The sequence below is a fragment of the Monodelphis domestica genome, chromosome 3 (genome assembly GCF_027887165.1).
Source record: "Monodelphis domestica isolate mMonDom1 chromosome 3, mMonDom1.pri, whole genome shotgun sequence".
Lineage (NCBI taxonomy): Eukaryota > Metazoa > Chordata > Mammalia > Didelphimorphia > Didelphidae > Monodelphis > Monodelphis domestica.
In genome coordinates, this window is record NC_077229.1 from 493,490,690 (window position 1) to 493,507,735 (window position 17,046).

The 17,046-nt window shown below is 43.1% G+C and overlaps 1 protein-coding gene across 5 annotated transcripts in view; it reads right to left on the reverse strand.

Moving 5' to 3' along the window:
• Positions 1-1,690: 1,690 nt before the first annotated feature.
• LHFPL2 (LHFPL tetraspan subfamily member 2) overlaps positions 1,691-17,046 on the reverse strand; it is a 247,934-nt gene continuing 232,578 nt past the window's right edge. For all 5 annotated transcript variants that reach the window (XM_007486436.3, XM_007486433.3, XM_007486434.3 and 2 more), the window contains one exon: positions 1,691-7,542. In XM_007486436.3, the coding sequence (XP_007486498.2) occupies positions 7,286-7,542 (257 nt within the window). In that variant the 3' untranslated portion in view covers positions 1,691-7,285. The remainder of the gene's footprint in view (positions 7,543-17,046) is intronic.

A 17,046-nucleotide genomic window follows, 5' to 3' on the forward strand; every position in this document is an offset into this window, starting at 1 on the left:
TGAACCACAAACCCTACTTTTGATCAGAAGTTCCCAGATAAGGATTTGTACAATATTGTTTGGATTTCGCCCTCTGAACGATTATCCCAAATTCTACCAGGTTATTAGTGGAAGACAGAGACGGAGAGAGAAGAGGGAATGGAATAAGAGTTTATCTAGCTACTACGATGTGTCAGGCACCGTGCTAGACACCGACAGATGAGGTGGGACAGTGAAGAGAGAAAGACAGACACAATCAAGAGACTTGGGTTCAAATTCCAACTTTATTCAGTAACTATGACCAACTGAATTGGATTCCTTATCTGTGAAGATGAATACTCATTGCACTCCTCAGAGGGTGGTTTTCTGATGCACATGAAAGGTCATTTTTTTTTTTTAATCTCTGTGGAAGAAGCCAAAATACCAAATGATGCCACTGACTTCTTTTGAACTCCAGTGAGGCCAGAAAGACTCCATCATTGGAAATAGGTCATAAACCGTCTCATGGTAATCAACAAGCTGAGTAACATTAGTGACTAAAAGGGGAGTTAGTGACCCTGCTGCATCCTGGTAGAACCTTGTGGGAAACAGCTTCCCTTAGGAAGTGTGTAACTGTTAAATTGCTTTGTAGGACCAACTTGGACATCCATTTCCCAATTATAACCCACACTCACTCTCCCTCTGTCTCTCTGTCTCTCTGCCTCCCCCACACTCTCTCTGTCTCTCTCCCCCACCTCTTGATCCCTCTCCCTGTCTGTCTCTCTCAAGCGCTCGGGAATCCCAAGCTGTAGTCCATCCGATGTCTGAATCCCCTGGTGGATGGGAGAGGAGAGGGGAACCAGTCACCAACAGGAGTCAGAAATGGAGTAGTAGGTCACAGCTCTCGGGATGCCCCTCAAAACTAACCACAAAAATGCATTTGTATTCAGGATGGCAACTTTCCTTTTGAGCTGAATCCTCTACCTTGATTTTCTATTTTCCCCATAACTATTAACTTGGAAATCTCAGCAGATGTTTTATAACCTTGTCTTGAAATAGATATCCAGCATTCCCCCTAAATAGAAGTTTTAATCTACTTGGGAACTTTTTATTCTAGCAGAAGCTCAATGAAATGAGCACAGAGTATATGGGCAATACATTTTTAATTAAAAAAAACAACCACCAAAAAACCAAACCACTTCTGTCTTAGAATCAGCACTGTGTTGCATATTGGTTCCAAGGTAGAAGAGTGTCAAGGGTTGGACAAAGGGCGTTAAGTGACTTACTCAAGGTCACACAACTAGAAATGCTCGAGTCCATGTTTGAATCAGGACCAACTAAGTCATATAAGAAAGTCCATGTTTTGCCCATAGCACAGATGTGGAGATTTGTGCTTTTCATAGAGGATTGTCTTCTGTCATGCATAAATGTGATTTTAAAAAAATCTTTATTTTTTAAACCCTTACCTTCCATCTTAGAATCAATACTGTGTTTTGGTTCCAAGTCAGAAGAGCGGTAAGGGTCAGGCAATGGGGGTCAAGTGACTTGCCCAGGGTCACACAGCTGAGAAGTGTCTGAGGCCATATAAATGTGATTTTAAGAAGAGGAAGATGATTTCTCATCATTAAAGCTCTGTCAGGATGTTTAAAAAAAAATCCACCACGCCATCCACTGAGTTGCCTAGCTGCCCCGTCCCATACTTTCAAATCAAGATACGCAGGCACATTCTGAATGGGTTTATACAGACTGGTTTAATTCAGATCTTTGGGGAGTGGGAAAGAAGGTAAATACATGTGCACAGGAACCTAGGCAATGCTAGAAAAACAAGTTAGTCGAGAACACAACAGGAGTACCACAAATGATCACTGGCTCAAACTAAGTCCTTCAGCACAGTTTTATTTCTATTTGGCTCAAGTGGCTGTTGAATACCATAGGGCACCGGGGACACTTTCGCCCTCTCCCCAGGCCAGTGGGGAGTTTCTCCTCGATCTCCCAGGAAACCCTAGTCTTGCCTTCCATCCCTTTGGTCTTACGGAGTCATCACTCCCACAGAGAAATGTGTAACTCCAGGCCAGGGATTTATCCCAAATTCCCCACACGGTTATTGCACAGAAATGCCTGTACAAAGCAAGACTACTATGGCGAAGAAGATGTGTGAAAACAGCCTCGAAGCAGTGGTCCCACCTTGGTGACAAGTGTAAAAAAAAAGCATATTCAGAAATAAGCTTCTCGGTGATTATATATCTACCCATCTATATATCTGCTACTAGAGATTAGCCTGACATAAAAGCAGCACGGCAGCTTCACATTTCAAATTAAAGGCTAGCAAAAAATTGGGCCTGGCTTCCCAGGCTTAACTTTCCCCCCCAAAAGTCTAGTGATTTTATAGGCTGAGATTCGCCTTCCCCCAACAATCAAGTTTCTTCTCATTTTCTCTCTGGCTAAGTTTTCTATAGCGCGTCGGGATCGCCAGGGGTCCAGAGGCCAAATCCTACATTCCTAGCTCTCCTTTGCTTTGAACAGGAGGATCCCCCACTCCCCACCCACCCTTTTCCAATTCCTCCAGTTTTCAAACAAAACATACGCCTTCGTTATTGCACATCTCTCACAGACTTGTGTGTGTGTGTACAGATATAGACACATACACGCATACATATATATTCTTAAATATGCTACACTTCAAAAAAAAGGACTATGGCACTTTACTGAGTACATGTTTAAAAAAGATTATCAAACCACAGATTTAAAATTGATACAAAATACCCCCTCCCACCCCAAGTCAGAATGTTACACCGTTGAGTTAACACACAGGTTTAAAGAATCCACAGAACCACTGGCAAACATTCCTGGAACCTCAGAGTCCTCTTGGCGTTATCATGACACGTTCTAATTTTGCCCAGAGCTGAGACTTAGGCAGAAATAAATATGAATTTCCTGGTAATGCTGCAAAAATCCACGCGCATTACAATATAATAATATGAGATGGTTGGCTGAAATGTATTAGGAATATTACTATCTTTTTTGATGCCTGCTAGAAAAATGCATGAGCTTTGAATTAGCAGCTAACATCTGCATTTCTTCCCTGCATAGTGTCTATATTGAGTGGCTTTTAAAGAGCTCTTTGGAATAACCTGAGTCCAAACCAACACAATTTGGGGAAGTTTGTTGGAGAGAGAGAGAGCGGTATTGTGGCGGATGATGGATGCTCTTTTATCTGGTTGAGTATACACAACGCCTTCAAGGGCTGATAATCCTCTTTACTACCCTTTGCCCACCTCATAGATTTCCTTCCTGTTTTTTTTTTTTTGTTTCAGTGCCGGGTTGCTTTTTAGTGGTTTCATTTTCTTGGTACTTTTTAAGAAAATCCTACAAGATGCAACTAGTGGAATTAATTGGGGGCTGGGGAGAGTGGTTCTGGTCACAAATATTAACATCTTTACTTGTAATTGTTGGGAAGAGAATTCTGTACGGACAGCACCATTCTTACGGTCAAAGACAACAACAGCCACACAGTTGAAGAAGCTGATACGATGCCCATTTTGGTTCTTGAAGCCATTTTAGCCTATAGAAGTTAGTTGGACTTTAAAAAGGAGTTTGAGGTCATCTTGAGGGTCGAAATGAAGGAGGGAAAAACAGGTGTGGGAACATTTTGTTGCGGAATCAAGAAAAGACCTTTGCTTAGTGAATAAAACGGTAACTGAGCAAATGCTGAAGCTGGGTTCTGTGCCTACACAGAAACTTTAGGGTCAGAACATTTACACAAGCCTGGACTTCAGTCCTCCCTAGAGCCTTCTTTAACCCTCGGATACTATGTGATAACAGATACAGTTAAAGATTCCAAGCTGTTAGTGGAGGCCACCAAATGAGATAGAGAATCTGGTCTTCAAAAGGGAGCCGAATCAACAAGTTTAATACTGTCTCTCCCTGTTCACTGAGTCACAGGGTTTAGAGTTTACTTACTTTGGACATAGGTCAAAGTGGGAACCAGTGGTTGGAAGAGAAGCCCTTGACATTCTTTCTCTCTGAGCTTCAGAGTTGGCTTCCATCCTTTAGCTCAAGGTGGTTCCTGGAAAGTCAGGTCAGGCCAACCTGAGACTATGGCAGGTGTGTGCATTCACAAGAGATTACAGTCACGGGTCAAAGGTAAGAGCTAGTGGTGATTATGTAGCTTTTAAAGTGGCTCCTAGAGAAAGTCTTATAAAGCTCAAGTTTGGGAGCACATCCAAAGGTGCAAGAGATCAAAATCTCCCAGGAGTCTGAAACTTACTGGGGGGGTGGTGTTTTAATAGAAGAGAGCAGAGGGTGATGGGTTACAGGAAATAGGATGAAACCCTTACAGAACTCACGTTACCTGAGATCACAGTTACCTAAGATGAAACTTAGGATTTTATCCTATTTCCTCCTGCAAGACCTCATACCTTGGACAGAGTTTCTAAAGCTTGGAGATATGGTGTTTCAGCAGCTTTGGGGTAAAACAAAATGGTGAAGACCCCCCCCCCCCCAAGAAAAAGGCCTTTCCTCCCTTCAGAGCCCTGAATCATCTTTTTTTTTGGTTCTCATACTTTCCTCCATGAACTTGGCTCTGTCATCTTTTCAGGCTACCCCAAAACAATTCTGTTTGGTGATTTTGGATTTTCAATTCATTTATTATTTGAGGTGATCTTCCTTTTTTTGTTTGATTCATCATTTGCCGGATCTTCTTTCCTCTCCAACTTCTAATCAATGATTTTGAGAGCTATTGATGAAAATATTCATAGATCTAGAGCTGGAAAGGACCTTAAAAGGCATCTACTCTAACCCTTTCAATGTGCAGATGAGGAAATGGTCTACCAGAAATGGTCCAAGGCCATACTGGTGACTCTACTATATTATACAAACAAGGTACTATGACCCAAGAGCTAATGTCCTTTAACCACTTTTGATCCATGATGGTTGTGGCCATAAGCGATCACCAGTCATCCACAGCCTTTTGGTGATGATCATCTCTGCAATTAGAAATACCGAGACCATCGTGGGGCTTGTATTCAAGTAGGTCCTTAAGGGCAAGGACAGTTTTCTTTTTTGATTTTGTGTCTGGCATACAATAGCAGCTTAATGCTTATTAAATCGAATTGATATAATAGAGCCTCAAGAACCAAGGATCATCTTCAAACCACGATGGGGAACTGGACCAGGAATATGTATCCCCCAAGACAATCACCAGTTTCCCCAAGGGTTCTAATACAAAAGATCCAAAGGAAAACACACAAATTGGGTTTGCTGAACTGAGTAGAAAAAATGCTGCTAAGCAGACTACTAGGGCTACAGCTGTTTTCTAACCAAGTCTGTGCTCCCAGCGGAGAGGTTGCTGCAAGAAAACAAAAATAAAGATGCATCTCTCTTGGTCTCTTTGATGGATTCCTTGGGATTTGTGAGTCAATTTGATTTCAGAGATTTTCTGAAGCATTAGAAAAAAGTTAACAGCCATCAAACATTTCACTAAAACCCCCTTTCCCTAAATTCCGGACACGTAGATTTGGCTAATTCATGAACACGGAGTAGCATAAATGAAGATTCCGTTCCTATAAACCAGGGACTGTAGTTTGGAGAAGAACATTCTGAATATGGTTTAGAAATTAAAGTTCAGAATGGCTGGGAACGCTGGTGTGCTTTCTGGTCCCCAAGGCACTTTCCGAGGTGGGCAGAGCTTCTCCAGAGAGAAGAAGGAATCTGCGTTGGTTTGTGCACCCTTTGTAGGGATGGGGCATCTGTAGGGTGATTCACTGACTCTTCAAAACTACAACTTCCAGGGAAGCATTCCTTCATTTATAGTTATTTCATCTTCTTTAAGTCTGTCCCTCAGAAGAGTTTCTATGCCTAGAAAAACTCGAGTCACACGACTAGCTGTCCTTTTTCTTTCCTTTGCAAAGCATGTCAGTTGTGGTAACTACTGCTGTTGTTGCTGCTGCTGGATTTAGAAATACAGCTGACGGCAACGTGGTGAACAAACAGTGGGAAAAGCGTCTCCCCACAAACGCTGAGAATTTGGCAGGGCTTCTTAGTGAAGCATCTGAATGGGCCACATTTGGCCTTGGGACATCAGTCTCTGGAATGAGGAAAGGGAATGAGCTTCCCTTGGCAGTCAAAGCCAAGTCCTGACACCGGGAGAAAAACACATGATCTGCATTTGAACTGGAAACTGGGACAGGCTCAGGACTTGCTGGCCCCACCAGGCTAGTCTGACTATATTCAGGAAAGAAAAGCATTTATCTCTAATTGCAAAGCTAACGACCTCTTCAATCCTACTCTGAAGCTTCTAAGAGCAGAGGCGACCCTGTTCTTTCTCCAAAGTCAAGCCACTAGACTTGGGCAAGCCCTACAAAGCTGGAAAGGCTTTGGGTACAGGCCTGGTGACAGACTGGCCAGGTCCAGAGAGGCATCTGACCAAAAAAAAGGCTAGGAATGTGATCTGATTTTGGCCTCAGATGCTCACTAATAAATGCTTGGAGTGTGAAAAATAGTGACATAGGTCAGTGGCCCACAGGGAAAAGATCAAGGGTGCCAACTTCATTTCCGCTGGGTTGTAAGACAATCTTGACCCAATTTCTACAATCCCACACTGACTTTTGGTCCATCTGGAATTTTCACAGAGGGTAGCTCACAAAGGGCTGCAACCCCAAGGGCAACATCACCCACACTCTCTTGGCTCAGTACCCAAGGAAGGTGAGTGCCCTGACCCAGGAACAATATTCTGCTTTCCCTTCAACATCTATGGTTCTCCCCTCTGGGGAACGAGTGTAGCTTTATTTTCACCCTGCGATGCATTTGAAAACAGACTGCAAAGCCGGAGTCATGACAACCCCCCAAACTCATTCTGATGAATATTCTTAATATCAGGGTCCTAAACTGGTGGCAGAAGAAGGTCTCGAAACCAAGAGAGGAGCCCGTTTGATGCTCCCAACCTAGTTTCCTGTCTCGTCCTGTCCAGAATCAGGACTGCTGGCTTTATTACTTAACTCAGATTCCTTCCAGAGCTCTGGGAAAGAGGCACTCGAACAATGACAGCATTTGTCAGTTACTGGACACAGTTTATATGGCTATTTACACGCTTCCAAACTCCCTCCCCAACCTCGCCCCAACGGCGGCCGGCGTCCAGCTTCTCTGAGAAGGACTATTTCTTCCTATTCATTCCTCAGAGGCCTGGGAGAATGACCCAGGACTTCAGTAGAAACAGGCCCTGGGCGGTCACAATCGGTGAAAACTGGAAAGTGGATCCTTTTCCAAAGTTAATAAGGGAAGAACAGACTCTGATCTCTCATGCGCTCACTGTCTTTCTAGCCGTCGCATATTAAAGGAGGCAGATCAGGTTTTTCCCTTCCTCGATTTCTTCTTGTACTTTGTCACTGGATGTGGCTATCTCGGCTTGTGCTGAGAAGACGGCACAGATGAACGTCAGGACGGTCCCCCCGATGGCTGTGTAGAAGGCCCAGCCGAGGGAGCACTCTCCTAGTTTATAGGCAGACGCATAGTGTCCACAGTAGTTTATTGCCTTCTGGGAACCCCAACCAGCAGGGTAGAGTATCAATCCTAGGATAAGGAATAGACCTACAGGAAGGAAAAAAACAAGGACAAGATGAGGTGCGGACAGTGGCTAGAAGCTTCATTGAAACTGAACAACAATGGCGCCCGCCTGCCCATGAGAACCACAGTATGCATACTACAATGGATGGTGTCCTTTCTTTTTTTTTTAATTGAAAATCTTTAATTACTTAATTAATTTAGAATATTTTTCCATGGTTGCATGATTCTTGTCCCCCCACCCCATTGCCGACACACAATTCCACTGGGTTTTACATGTGTCATGGATCAAGACCTATTTCCATATTATTAATGATCATTTAGAGTCTACATCCCCAATCATATACCCCTTAACCCATGTGATCAAGCAGTTGTTTTCCTTCTGTGTTTCTACTCCCACAGTTTTTTTTTTTCTCCCCTGAATGTGGATAGCATCTTTCTCAGTTCCTCAGAATTGTCCTGATCATTGCACTGCTGCTAGTAGAGAAGTGATGGTGTCCTTTCTGCAGAGGACAGTGGGAGCCTCAGACTCTAATGGATCAGGTGGTTTTGAGCAGCGCCCAGAGTCCAATTCCCTTCCATGATGAACAGAAGGCTGTTTGGCTACCCTACCTCTTTTTGGATGAAGATTCAGTCTGAGGTCCAATCCTATGGGTGGAGGGGCTCCCCTTCAGGAAGCACACTAATGGGGTCCAGCTGGAGGGCTCAGTGGATTGAAATCCAGGCCCACAGATGGTACCAACACTTCCTAGCTGTGTAACCCTGGGCCAGTCACTTAACCCCCATTGCCTTGCCCTTGCTGCTCCTCTGCTTTGGAGCCAATACACGGTATTGATTCTAAGATGGAAGTAAGGGTTTTTTATTTAAAGAACAAAGAAAAGAAAACATGCTACAAGAAGTTGGAAGCTGAAAAGATTCTCTTGAAGATCTCCTTATAACTTCAGGGGATCTGTTTACCCAAACAAAAGAGAAAAGTTTTTTTGGATTCCATTTGTGTAGCACAGTGTAGTACTTGGGGTTACAAAGCCTGAAGTTCAGAATTTGTGGTGGACATTTGCCTGACATCTTAGAATCAAAAATTAATTAATTCATTAAACATTTATTAAGCACCTGCTATGTAGGTACAGTGCTTAGGATGCTGGGCTTGTAGCCAAGAAAACTTATCTTCATGAGTTCAAATCCAGCCTCAGACACTTACTAGGTATATGACCCTGAGCAAGTCACTTTACCCTTTTTGCCTCAGTTTCCTTCTCTGTTAAATGAGCTGGAGAAGGAAAGGGAAAACTACTCCAGTATCTGCCAAAAAAAAACCAAACCTCCAAATGGAATCAGAAAGAGTCATACATGACCGAAAATGACTGAACAACAATGTTTTAGGCACTGTACTAAGTTCTGGGGATTCAAAAAGAGCCAAAAGACTGTCCTTACCCTAAAGAGCTTACAATTTAATGAAGGAGAAGACAGGCAAACTGATATATCTATATCTCTATATATCTATCTATATCTATATTAGATATATCTAATATAGATATAGATAGATATATAGAGATATAGATAGATATAGAGATAGATAGATAGATAGATAGATAGATAGATAGATAGATAGATAGATAGATAGATAGATAGATATAGCAAGCTATATACAAGATAAAGAGGAAATACTTAACAGAGGGAAGACTCCATAATAAATAGGGGTTGGGGTAGGTTTCCCGTAGAAGGTGAGATCTTAGTTGTGAAGCCAGTGAGATTTTATTGTATTTAGACCTGGAAGGGAACTATTACATCCAATTACTTTTACAGCTCATGAAAATGAGGCACAGAAAAGTTAAGTGACTTGCCCAGAGCCACACAGCTAGTAAATATCTAAGGGAAAATTTGAATCCAGATCTTTTTAACTCAAAGTCTGGTACTATCTACACTATGCTAACCACTTATTGGCTGGGGAGTCTGGGCAAGTTGTTAACTTCTTTGAACTAAAGTCTTCTCATCCGTAAAGTTAAGGGGATGGGCTAGACAGCCTCTAAGGTCTCCTTGAGATAGAGATGTATGATCTCAGGTTTATAAAGGATTTTGTTAAGGGGAAAGGACCTACTTGTACAAAAAAAATCTTTTTTTTTTCTTTTTGTGGTGCTGCAAAGAATTGCAAATTGAAGGGATGTCCATCAATTGGGGACTGGCTAAGCAAATTGTGGCATATGATGGCGATGGAATACTATTATACTATAAGGAATGATGATCAAGATGAAGTCAGAAGACCTACATGAATTGATGCAGAGTGAAATGAGCAGAACCAGAAAAAATTGTACCCAATAACAGCAACATTGTGGAATGATCAAATGTGATAGACTTTGCTACTAACAGCAATGCAATGATCCAGGACAATTCTGAGGAACTTAGGACAAAAAATGCTATCCACCTCCAGGGGAAGAACTGGTGGAATGCAAATTAAAGCATACAGTTCTTTCACTTTAGTGTATTTGGATTTATATTTGGGGATTTGGGTTTTATAAGATTACTTACTCACAAAAATGATCAATATGGAAATATGTTTTGCATGATATGTATGATATATGATGATTTGTAGAACCCAGATTGAATTACCTGCCAGCACTGGGATGGGGAAGGTAAGGGAGGGGAGGGAGACAATATAGATCGTGTAACTCAGAAAAGTGGGGGGAAATTTATTATTACATGTAATTAGTAAAGGATTTTGTTCCCAATGATCTTGTGAGACTGCTGGTGTAAATGTTACTCACTCCATATTATGTATGAGGAAACTGAGGCTCTCGGCAGGGTGAGGTAACTAGATTCCATCCCTTTAGAATCTCTGCCTCAATAACAATAAGTCAATAACATGCCTCTTCTGCAGGGACATTCGGTAAAACTACAGGTCAGTTTTCAGACATTTTGTTATCATTTGCCTACACAATAAAAAAAAAAACAACCCAACTGCAAACTTCGTATTGTGCTCCCTTCTCTGGGCGCCCATGTTGAAGAGAGCATAAAGTATGACTCTGTGTTAGAAAGATAAGAGAGAAACAGAATTTCTCTCCCACTGAGCCTAGCAGCCATGACAGCAGACTAAACACTCATCTCTCCCAGTCATCAGTTTGACAGTTCATTGTATAAACCAAATCATTACTGAGCAGCTATTTTTTTTTTCCTGGCAGGTTCAAAAATATAGTACAAAAGCTAGCTTTCAGCTGAGAAGCGTTTTTTAGTTGGGGGAAAGGAAAGGAAAAAAGCATTTATTTCCATGGCTCCTGCTATGTTCCAGGCACTTTATACAAATATCTCCGATCCTCCCAATAGCATTCTGATAGGTGCTATTTTATAGTTGAGAAAACTGGGTCACACAGAGGTTGAGTGATGATGCTTAGAGTCATAACGTCTGAGGCTAGATCTGAACTCAGATCTTCTCGATTCTAGACCAGATGTTCTATACACTGTGCTACCTTTTCTAAAAAAATCAAGATTTGCTAATGATAAGCAGAACTCACGTCCTCACTACTTTCTAACAAAGCCTTTGTCTTATGACCACATTAAGTTTTCATCCGACAGAAACTAAATTTGGTCAACGTTGGAATGGAAGAGAATTAATCTAATGCATGAAGTGGATGTTTTCCCTTGACAAGGGGACGTGAGTATAATCTTAAAGATCATAAGCTGATGGAGAACTGAGGACCTGGGACATGGCTCACGGCATTGGAAGGTCGAGATGGGCAGAGAAGGCATGAAAACAGGCGCTGTGTGGCTGAGAAATAACTGGCTGTAAGACTGCTGGAAATGGAAGACTGTGAGTTTTCTGGACGGTTCTTCCTCCCTAGCAGCTTGCTCCAGCATTCCGAGCTCTGCCAGTTCCCTTGGGCCGCTGGATGGCTCTCTCCTTCTTCTACCCAAAGAATCGAGGAGGGCTCAGTTTGGACAGTGCTGATGGCCAAAGCATCTCCCTGAAATCCCCAAGATTCTGGGGGTCTCCCCAAGGTCATGTGCAAGGACAGAGTGTACTACAGAAGCCCACGTGGGAAAAACAAAAGCCATCCTGAGTGTGTGCTGAGGCCACACCGCAGACCATCACCATGATGGAACACGGCAAAGCCTCACGAACATTCCCAGGTGGACCCAGTGCACACAGTGACTCGGCCCGATTTCAAGGGCACCCTCAGCCCAGTTTTTTCCTCTGGTGGGACCAGTAACTTCTGAATATGGATGGAGCCAAGAAGGATGTTACCGGCCCCCCTCCTCCCACTCCAAGAGCTCTTTCTTCTACTCCCATGACACATGAAAGGCACTGCCAGCACCCCAGGATTCATTCATCTCCAGTCTACTTACAGCTGAAGCAAAGCTTATGGTGGTCAGCCATGTCAGCCATGCCTGATGCTTTGGGGTTTTCTTGGCAGAAGATACTAGAAAAGTTTACATTTCTTCCTCCAGCTCACTTTCCAGAGGAAGACAGGGAGGCCAGCGGGGTTAAGGGACTTGCCCAGGGTAATGCAGCTAGAAAATATCTGTGGCCAAACTTGAACTCAGACCTTCCTGACTCCAGGTCCAACTTTCTATCCGTTGCTGACCTCAGTTCTTGCTAAAGGAAGATAGATTTCTCCTATGGATTGTTAGCTATAAGCCTGTTTAAAGCCTCAGCATAGGTTTTTATAAGTCCACAAGAGAGTGCACATACGAGAGTAAAAAACACACAAACACACACAAAACCATGCCAGTACTACAACAGCAGCTCTGAATAGAAAGTCAAGAGGTCCAAAGCACCCTGGGCAAGCCACCTATGCAAACAGCCAGAATGCCTTCTCTGGAGGCCTGCAAAGGCTGGGTGATTTTGGTGGAAGGAAGCAGCCGTCTGTTTCATCGGTGACCACTGTCCACTGTATCCTTGGCTGGGAAGCTAGAACAGTTTTTGCTTCTAGGAACCATCAAGAACAGTTCTTGCTTCTAGGAGCCACCCAGAACAGTTCTTGCTTCTAGGAACCACCCAGAACAGTTCTTGCTTCTAGGAACCATCCAGAACAGTTCTTGCTTCTAGGAACCATCCAGAACAGTTCTTGCTTCTAGGAACCACCCAGAACAGTTCTTGCTTCTAGGAACCACCCAGAACAGTTCTTGCTTCTAGGAACCACCCAGAACAGTTCTTGCTTCTAGGAACCATCCAGAACAGTTCTTGCTTCTAGGAACCATCCAGAACAGTTCTTGCTTCTAGGAGCCATCCAGAACAGTTCTTGCTTCTAGGAGTCACCCAGAACAGTTCTTGCTTCTAGGAACCATCCAGAACAGTTCTTGCTTCTAGGAGTCACCCAGAACAGTTCTTGCTTCTAGGAACCATCCAGAATAGTTCTTGCTTCTAAGAACTATCCAGAACAGTTCTTGCTTCTAGGAGCCATTCAGAACAGTTCTTGCTTCTAAGAGCCATCCAGAACAGTTCTTGCTTCTAGGAACCACCCAGAATAGTTTTTGCTTCTAGGAACCACACTGGGTTGGCATGGACTGGCCTAATGTCAATCACAGGATGATAAGAGCTGCAAGGGGCCCAAAGATCCAGGCCAAGACCCTCATGCTGCAAAGAAAGAAAGTGATACCCATGGCAGCAGCAGTGTGACTCCCCCTTCCTTGAGGGCAGGGACTTTGGCCATTCTTTGTATCTCCCTGGCTCCACACTAGGCTTGGCACACAGTAAACATTTGCTGTCTGTTGACTGACCAAGGTCACCCATAAGTAAATAGCAGAGCCAGACCGAGAAAACACCAAACTTCTGACCAGGAAATCAAACAAAATATTAACCTTTAGCTGAGCTCAGAGCATTTCAAGGAAACACTTTGCGCCTTCTCATTGGAACATCTGACTTTGCTTTCTAGCCAAGTGGGGTTTTTTTTCCCTTTCCCAAGACAGGCAGGGATTTACTGCGAAGTTCAGGAACTCAGGCAACCTTCTCAGAAGGGAAACTGTAGATGATTCTGAAACAACCCTGATTTTCACTGAAATAAATTCCTGTAGTTTCCAGTAGGCAGGACCCATATGCATTTTTTCAATGTTGAGAAACAGATCTGCTTGGTCTGACCTTGGAAGTCAGTCCCCAAACCCTCCCCTACTGCTTCTGGTCAGAAGCAGCTGCCTGCAGGGGCAGCTAGGTGGTTCAGTAGATAGAAAACCAGGCCTAGAGATAGGAGGTCCTGGGTTCAAATCTGACCCCAGATATTTTCTAGCTGTGTGACTCTGGGAAAGTCACTTAACCCCCATTGCCTAGCCCTTAAATTCTTCTGTTTTAGTATTGATTCCAAGGCAGAAGAGAAGAGTTTAAAACGCTGGTGGGACCTGGGGCAGTACACCTAGCTTCTACCCATCACACTGAGACCATTTTCCTGACAGATCTCTAACAGTCTTTTAAATTTCTGATCAAATAGTGGGAAGATGGCTTTCAGAAACACTACAAACAAAAAAATTAACTAAAATATTTTCATAAAGGTGACACAGTCCAGTACCCTACACTCCCTAGGAAGGAACAGATAGTATAAAATAATTTATCCTCTTAGTTAGAGTTGGATTTTAAAAATTACTTGTTTTAAAAAATAATAAATTATAATACTTTAAAAATAATTTTTCAAAATAAAATATTTTTGTTTATTTTTTATGTTGTTCGGTTGTTTAACTCTGTGACTCCACTTGGGGTATTCTCAACAAAGACTGGAATGAGTTTGCCATTTCCTTTCCCAGCTTATTTTCCATATGAGGAAACTGAGGCAAACAGGGTTAAGTGACTTACCTAGGGTCACACATTTACTAAGTGTCTGAGGCTGGATTTGAACTCATGAAGATGAGTCTTCCTAACTCTTTCCACTATGCCACTTAGCTGCTTTTGTCTGGTTTTTATATCACCTACATTCCCCCATAATGCCACTCTCTTCCCAGAGAGTCACCCCTTATAAAAAAAAATTGTTTTTTGTTATTGAATTTTAACTCAAAAATCCAAGTCTCTTGATAAGGGCCATTTCCCAGCTGAGGAACTCTGGAAAGAGTGCTGGATTTGGAATTGGGGAATCTGGGTTCTACTATTGATGACGTTGTGCCTTTATCTGTGTCACCTTAAGGCATTGAATCCCTTTGAACTTCCTCACTTTTCTCCTCCCTAAAATCTAGTGGTTGGACTGGATGCTTTGGGAGCCCTTTTCTGGCTCTAAACATCCTGTGGTCCAGTTTTAGAAAGGGAATAGGAAAACATGTGGGAATAGGAAGAAAGGGCTCGGATTTCTGAACTAGTAATACACAGTCAACTGGTATTTCCCTGTTCCTGGGGCAGTTTTGTGACCAGTTTCAGCTTGCAAAGGGGAGCCCAGCACTTCTGCAGCTTTGTTCTTGGGATCCCCAGGCTGGAGGAGCAATCCCTGCCGTTGTGTTTTCAATGTAAGTGCCGCAGGCACAGGGCAAATGTAGAAGCAGTGAGTGTGGTACATTGGAGAGCGCTGGACGAAGAGACCAGAGGAAGTGTCTGCTGTGGTCTGCACTGGACTTGGGTGTGACTTGGGGCAAGACGTCTCACCGGCACTTCCGTTCCCTCGTCTATGACATAAGCGGCTTTTGGACAATATCGAGTCTAAGGTTCTAAATGCAATGAGCAACTTGTGTGCTGGTTCTAAAACACTATCGCTATGCTGTATACAAAGAAATAGTCCGGGGGATGAGGAAGTCAGAAACACTGGTTGTATGACCCTGGGTGAGTCACCTCCTCTTTTGTGCCTCAGTTTCCTTACTTGTCAAATGGAGATAAGAAGGTCCTCTAGTTCCAGGGTAGTTGTAAGGAACTCAATAGGATAATAGTTCAAAGTGTTTGGCCATCCTTAACATGCTCTATGAATACTAGCTACCCTTTTATTCACCATGTGTAACAACTCGAGGCATGGGAGCTCTTTTAGCAGGAGTGCAGATGGGTCAGATGAGTCGTATTTCACCAAAAGCCTATGGAGATGGGGGAGGAGGATGGAATCTAGGGATCATGAAAGGCAAAGGCACAGTGCCAGAAAACCGAGGAATATGGTTACAGGGTGGCAAATAGGCTAGTTTTGTTGGAGTATTCAGGATGTGAAGGTGGCACTGACGGCTGGAAACGTGGGTTGAAATCAGATTGCAGAGGGGACTTTCAGTTATGGAATCTTAGTAGGCAGGGACAAGCCACTGCTGTTCAGTCGCTTCAGCCTCGTCAGACTCTTCACGGTCCTATTTGGGATTCTCTTAGCAAAGATACTGGACTGTTTGCCATTTCCTTCTCCAGCTCATTTTCCAGATGAGGAACTGAGACAAACAGGGGTCAAATGACTTGCCCAGGGTCACACAGCTAGTACGTATCTGAGGTCAGGTTTGAACTCAGTTCTTCCTGACTCCATTGCACTCTCCATTACACCACTGAAGCCATTAGCAATGGAGTAATAGGTTAAAATCTGAAAATTAGAAAGGATTAGTTGGTCAGCTGTGGGAAGGACAGATTGAAGCAGAAAGTAGCCAAAGGCAGAGAGATTTGTTCAGAAGTTTTTACCATAGAGATGTGCGTGATGAGGTCAATCATTGAAATCCATAAGAGCTGATGAGATCACTAAGTAAAGCAATATGGAGAGAGAAGAGGAGCCAAGACAGAACCCTGAGGTTAGAAGGCATGATCTGATTAAGATTCAGCAAAAGAGAGAAAAGGTTAGGGAGGCAGAAGGAGAGAACTCTGTTCCAAAAACCTAGAGAGAAGAGAATATCAAAACAAGGGATAAATAGGGAGCAGCTGGGTGGCTCAGTGGATTGAGAGTCAGGCCCATAAAAGGGAGGTCTTGGGTTCAAATCTGACCGCAGACACTTCCTAGCTGTGTGACCTTGGGCAAATCACTTAATCCCCATTGCCTAGCTCTTACTGCTCTTCTGACTTAGAACCAATACACAGTATTGACTCTAAGAAGGAAAGTAATGGTTTAAAAAAAAGAGCATTATTAGGACAAGAGTTAGCAGGGAAAGATGAATTGAGTGAAGGTTTTTTTGATGATTGGGAAGCCATGGGCTTTTTTTGTAAGCAATAGGAAAGGAGCCAATAAATGGGAAGAGATTGAAGATTAAAATGGCAGAGTAGAGATGACAGAGGGAAAGTCTGTTGGAGGAGATGGGAGGGCAAGAGGAAAGGTGGGCCTTATTAAGGAGTAAGGTCACTGCTTCATGGGGGGAGATAATGGCAGAAATCATCTGAGTGATATGAGATGAAGAGGAGAGAAGAAAGAGCTTCTGGTGAAGGACCTCAATTTTTTTCTGAAATATGAGGCAAAATTCTCACCCAAGAGGGTAGGGGTTAGAGATGTCATAGGAGGTTTGAGAAGGGATGAGAAGGTTTGGAAGAGCCACTGTAGAAGAAAAATAAGGCGTGTAGGATGGTAGGACTGTAGTGGCAAGAGCCCAGTTGGGTTTATATAATATAAATTTATAGTAGATCAAGTCAAAATGGTTGCATGATTTTCTCCATTTAATGGTCAGTAGCACGTAGACTAAAGCTTGGCGCGGTACAGT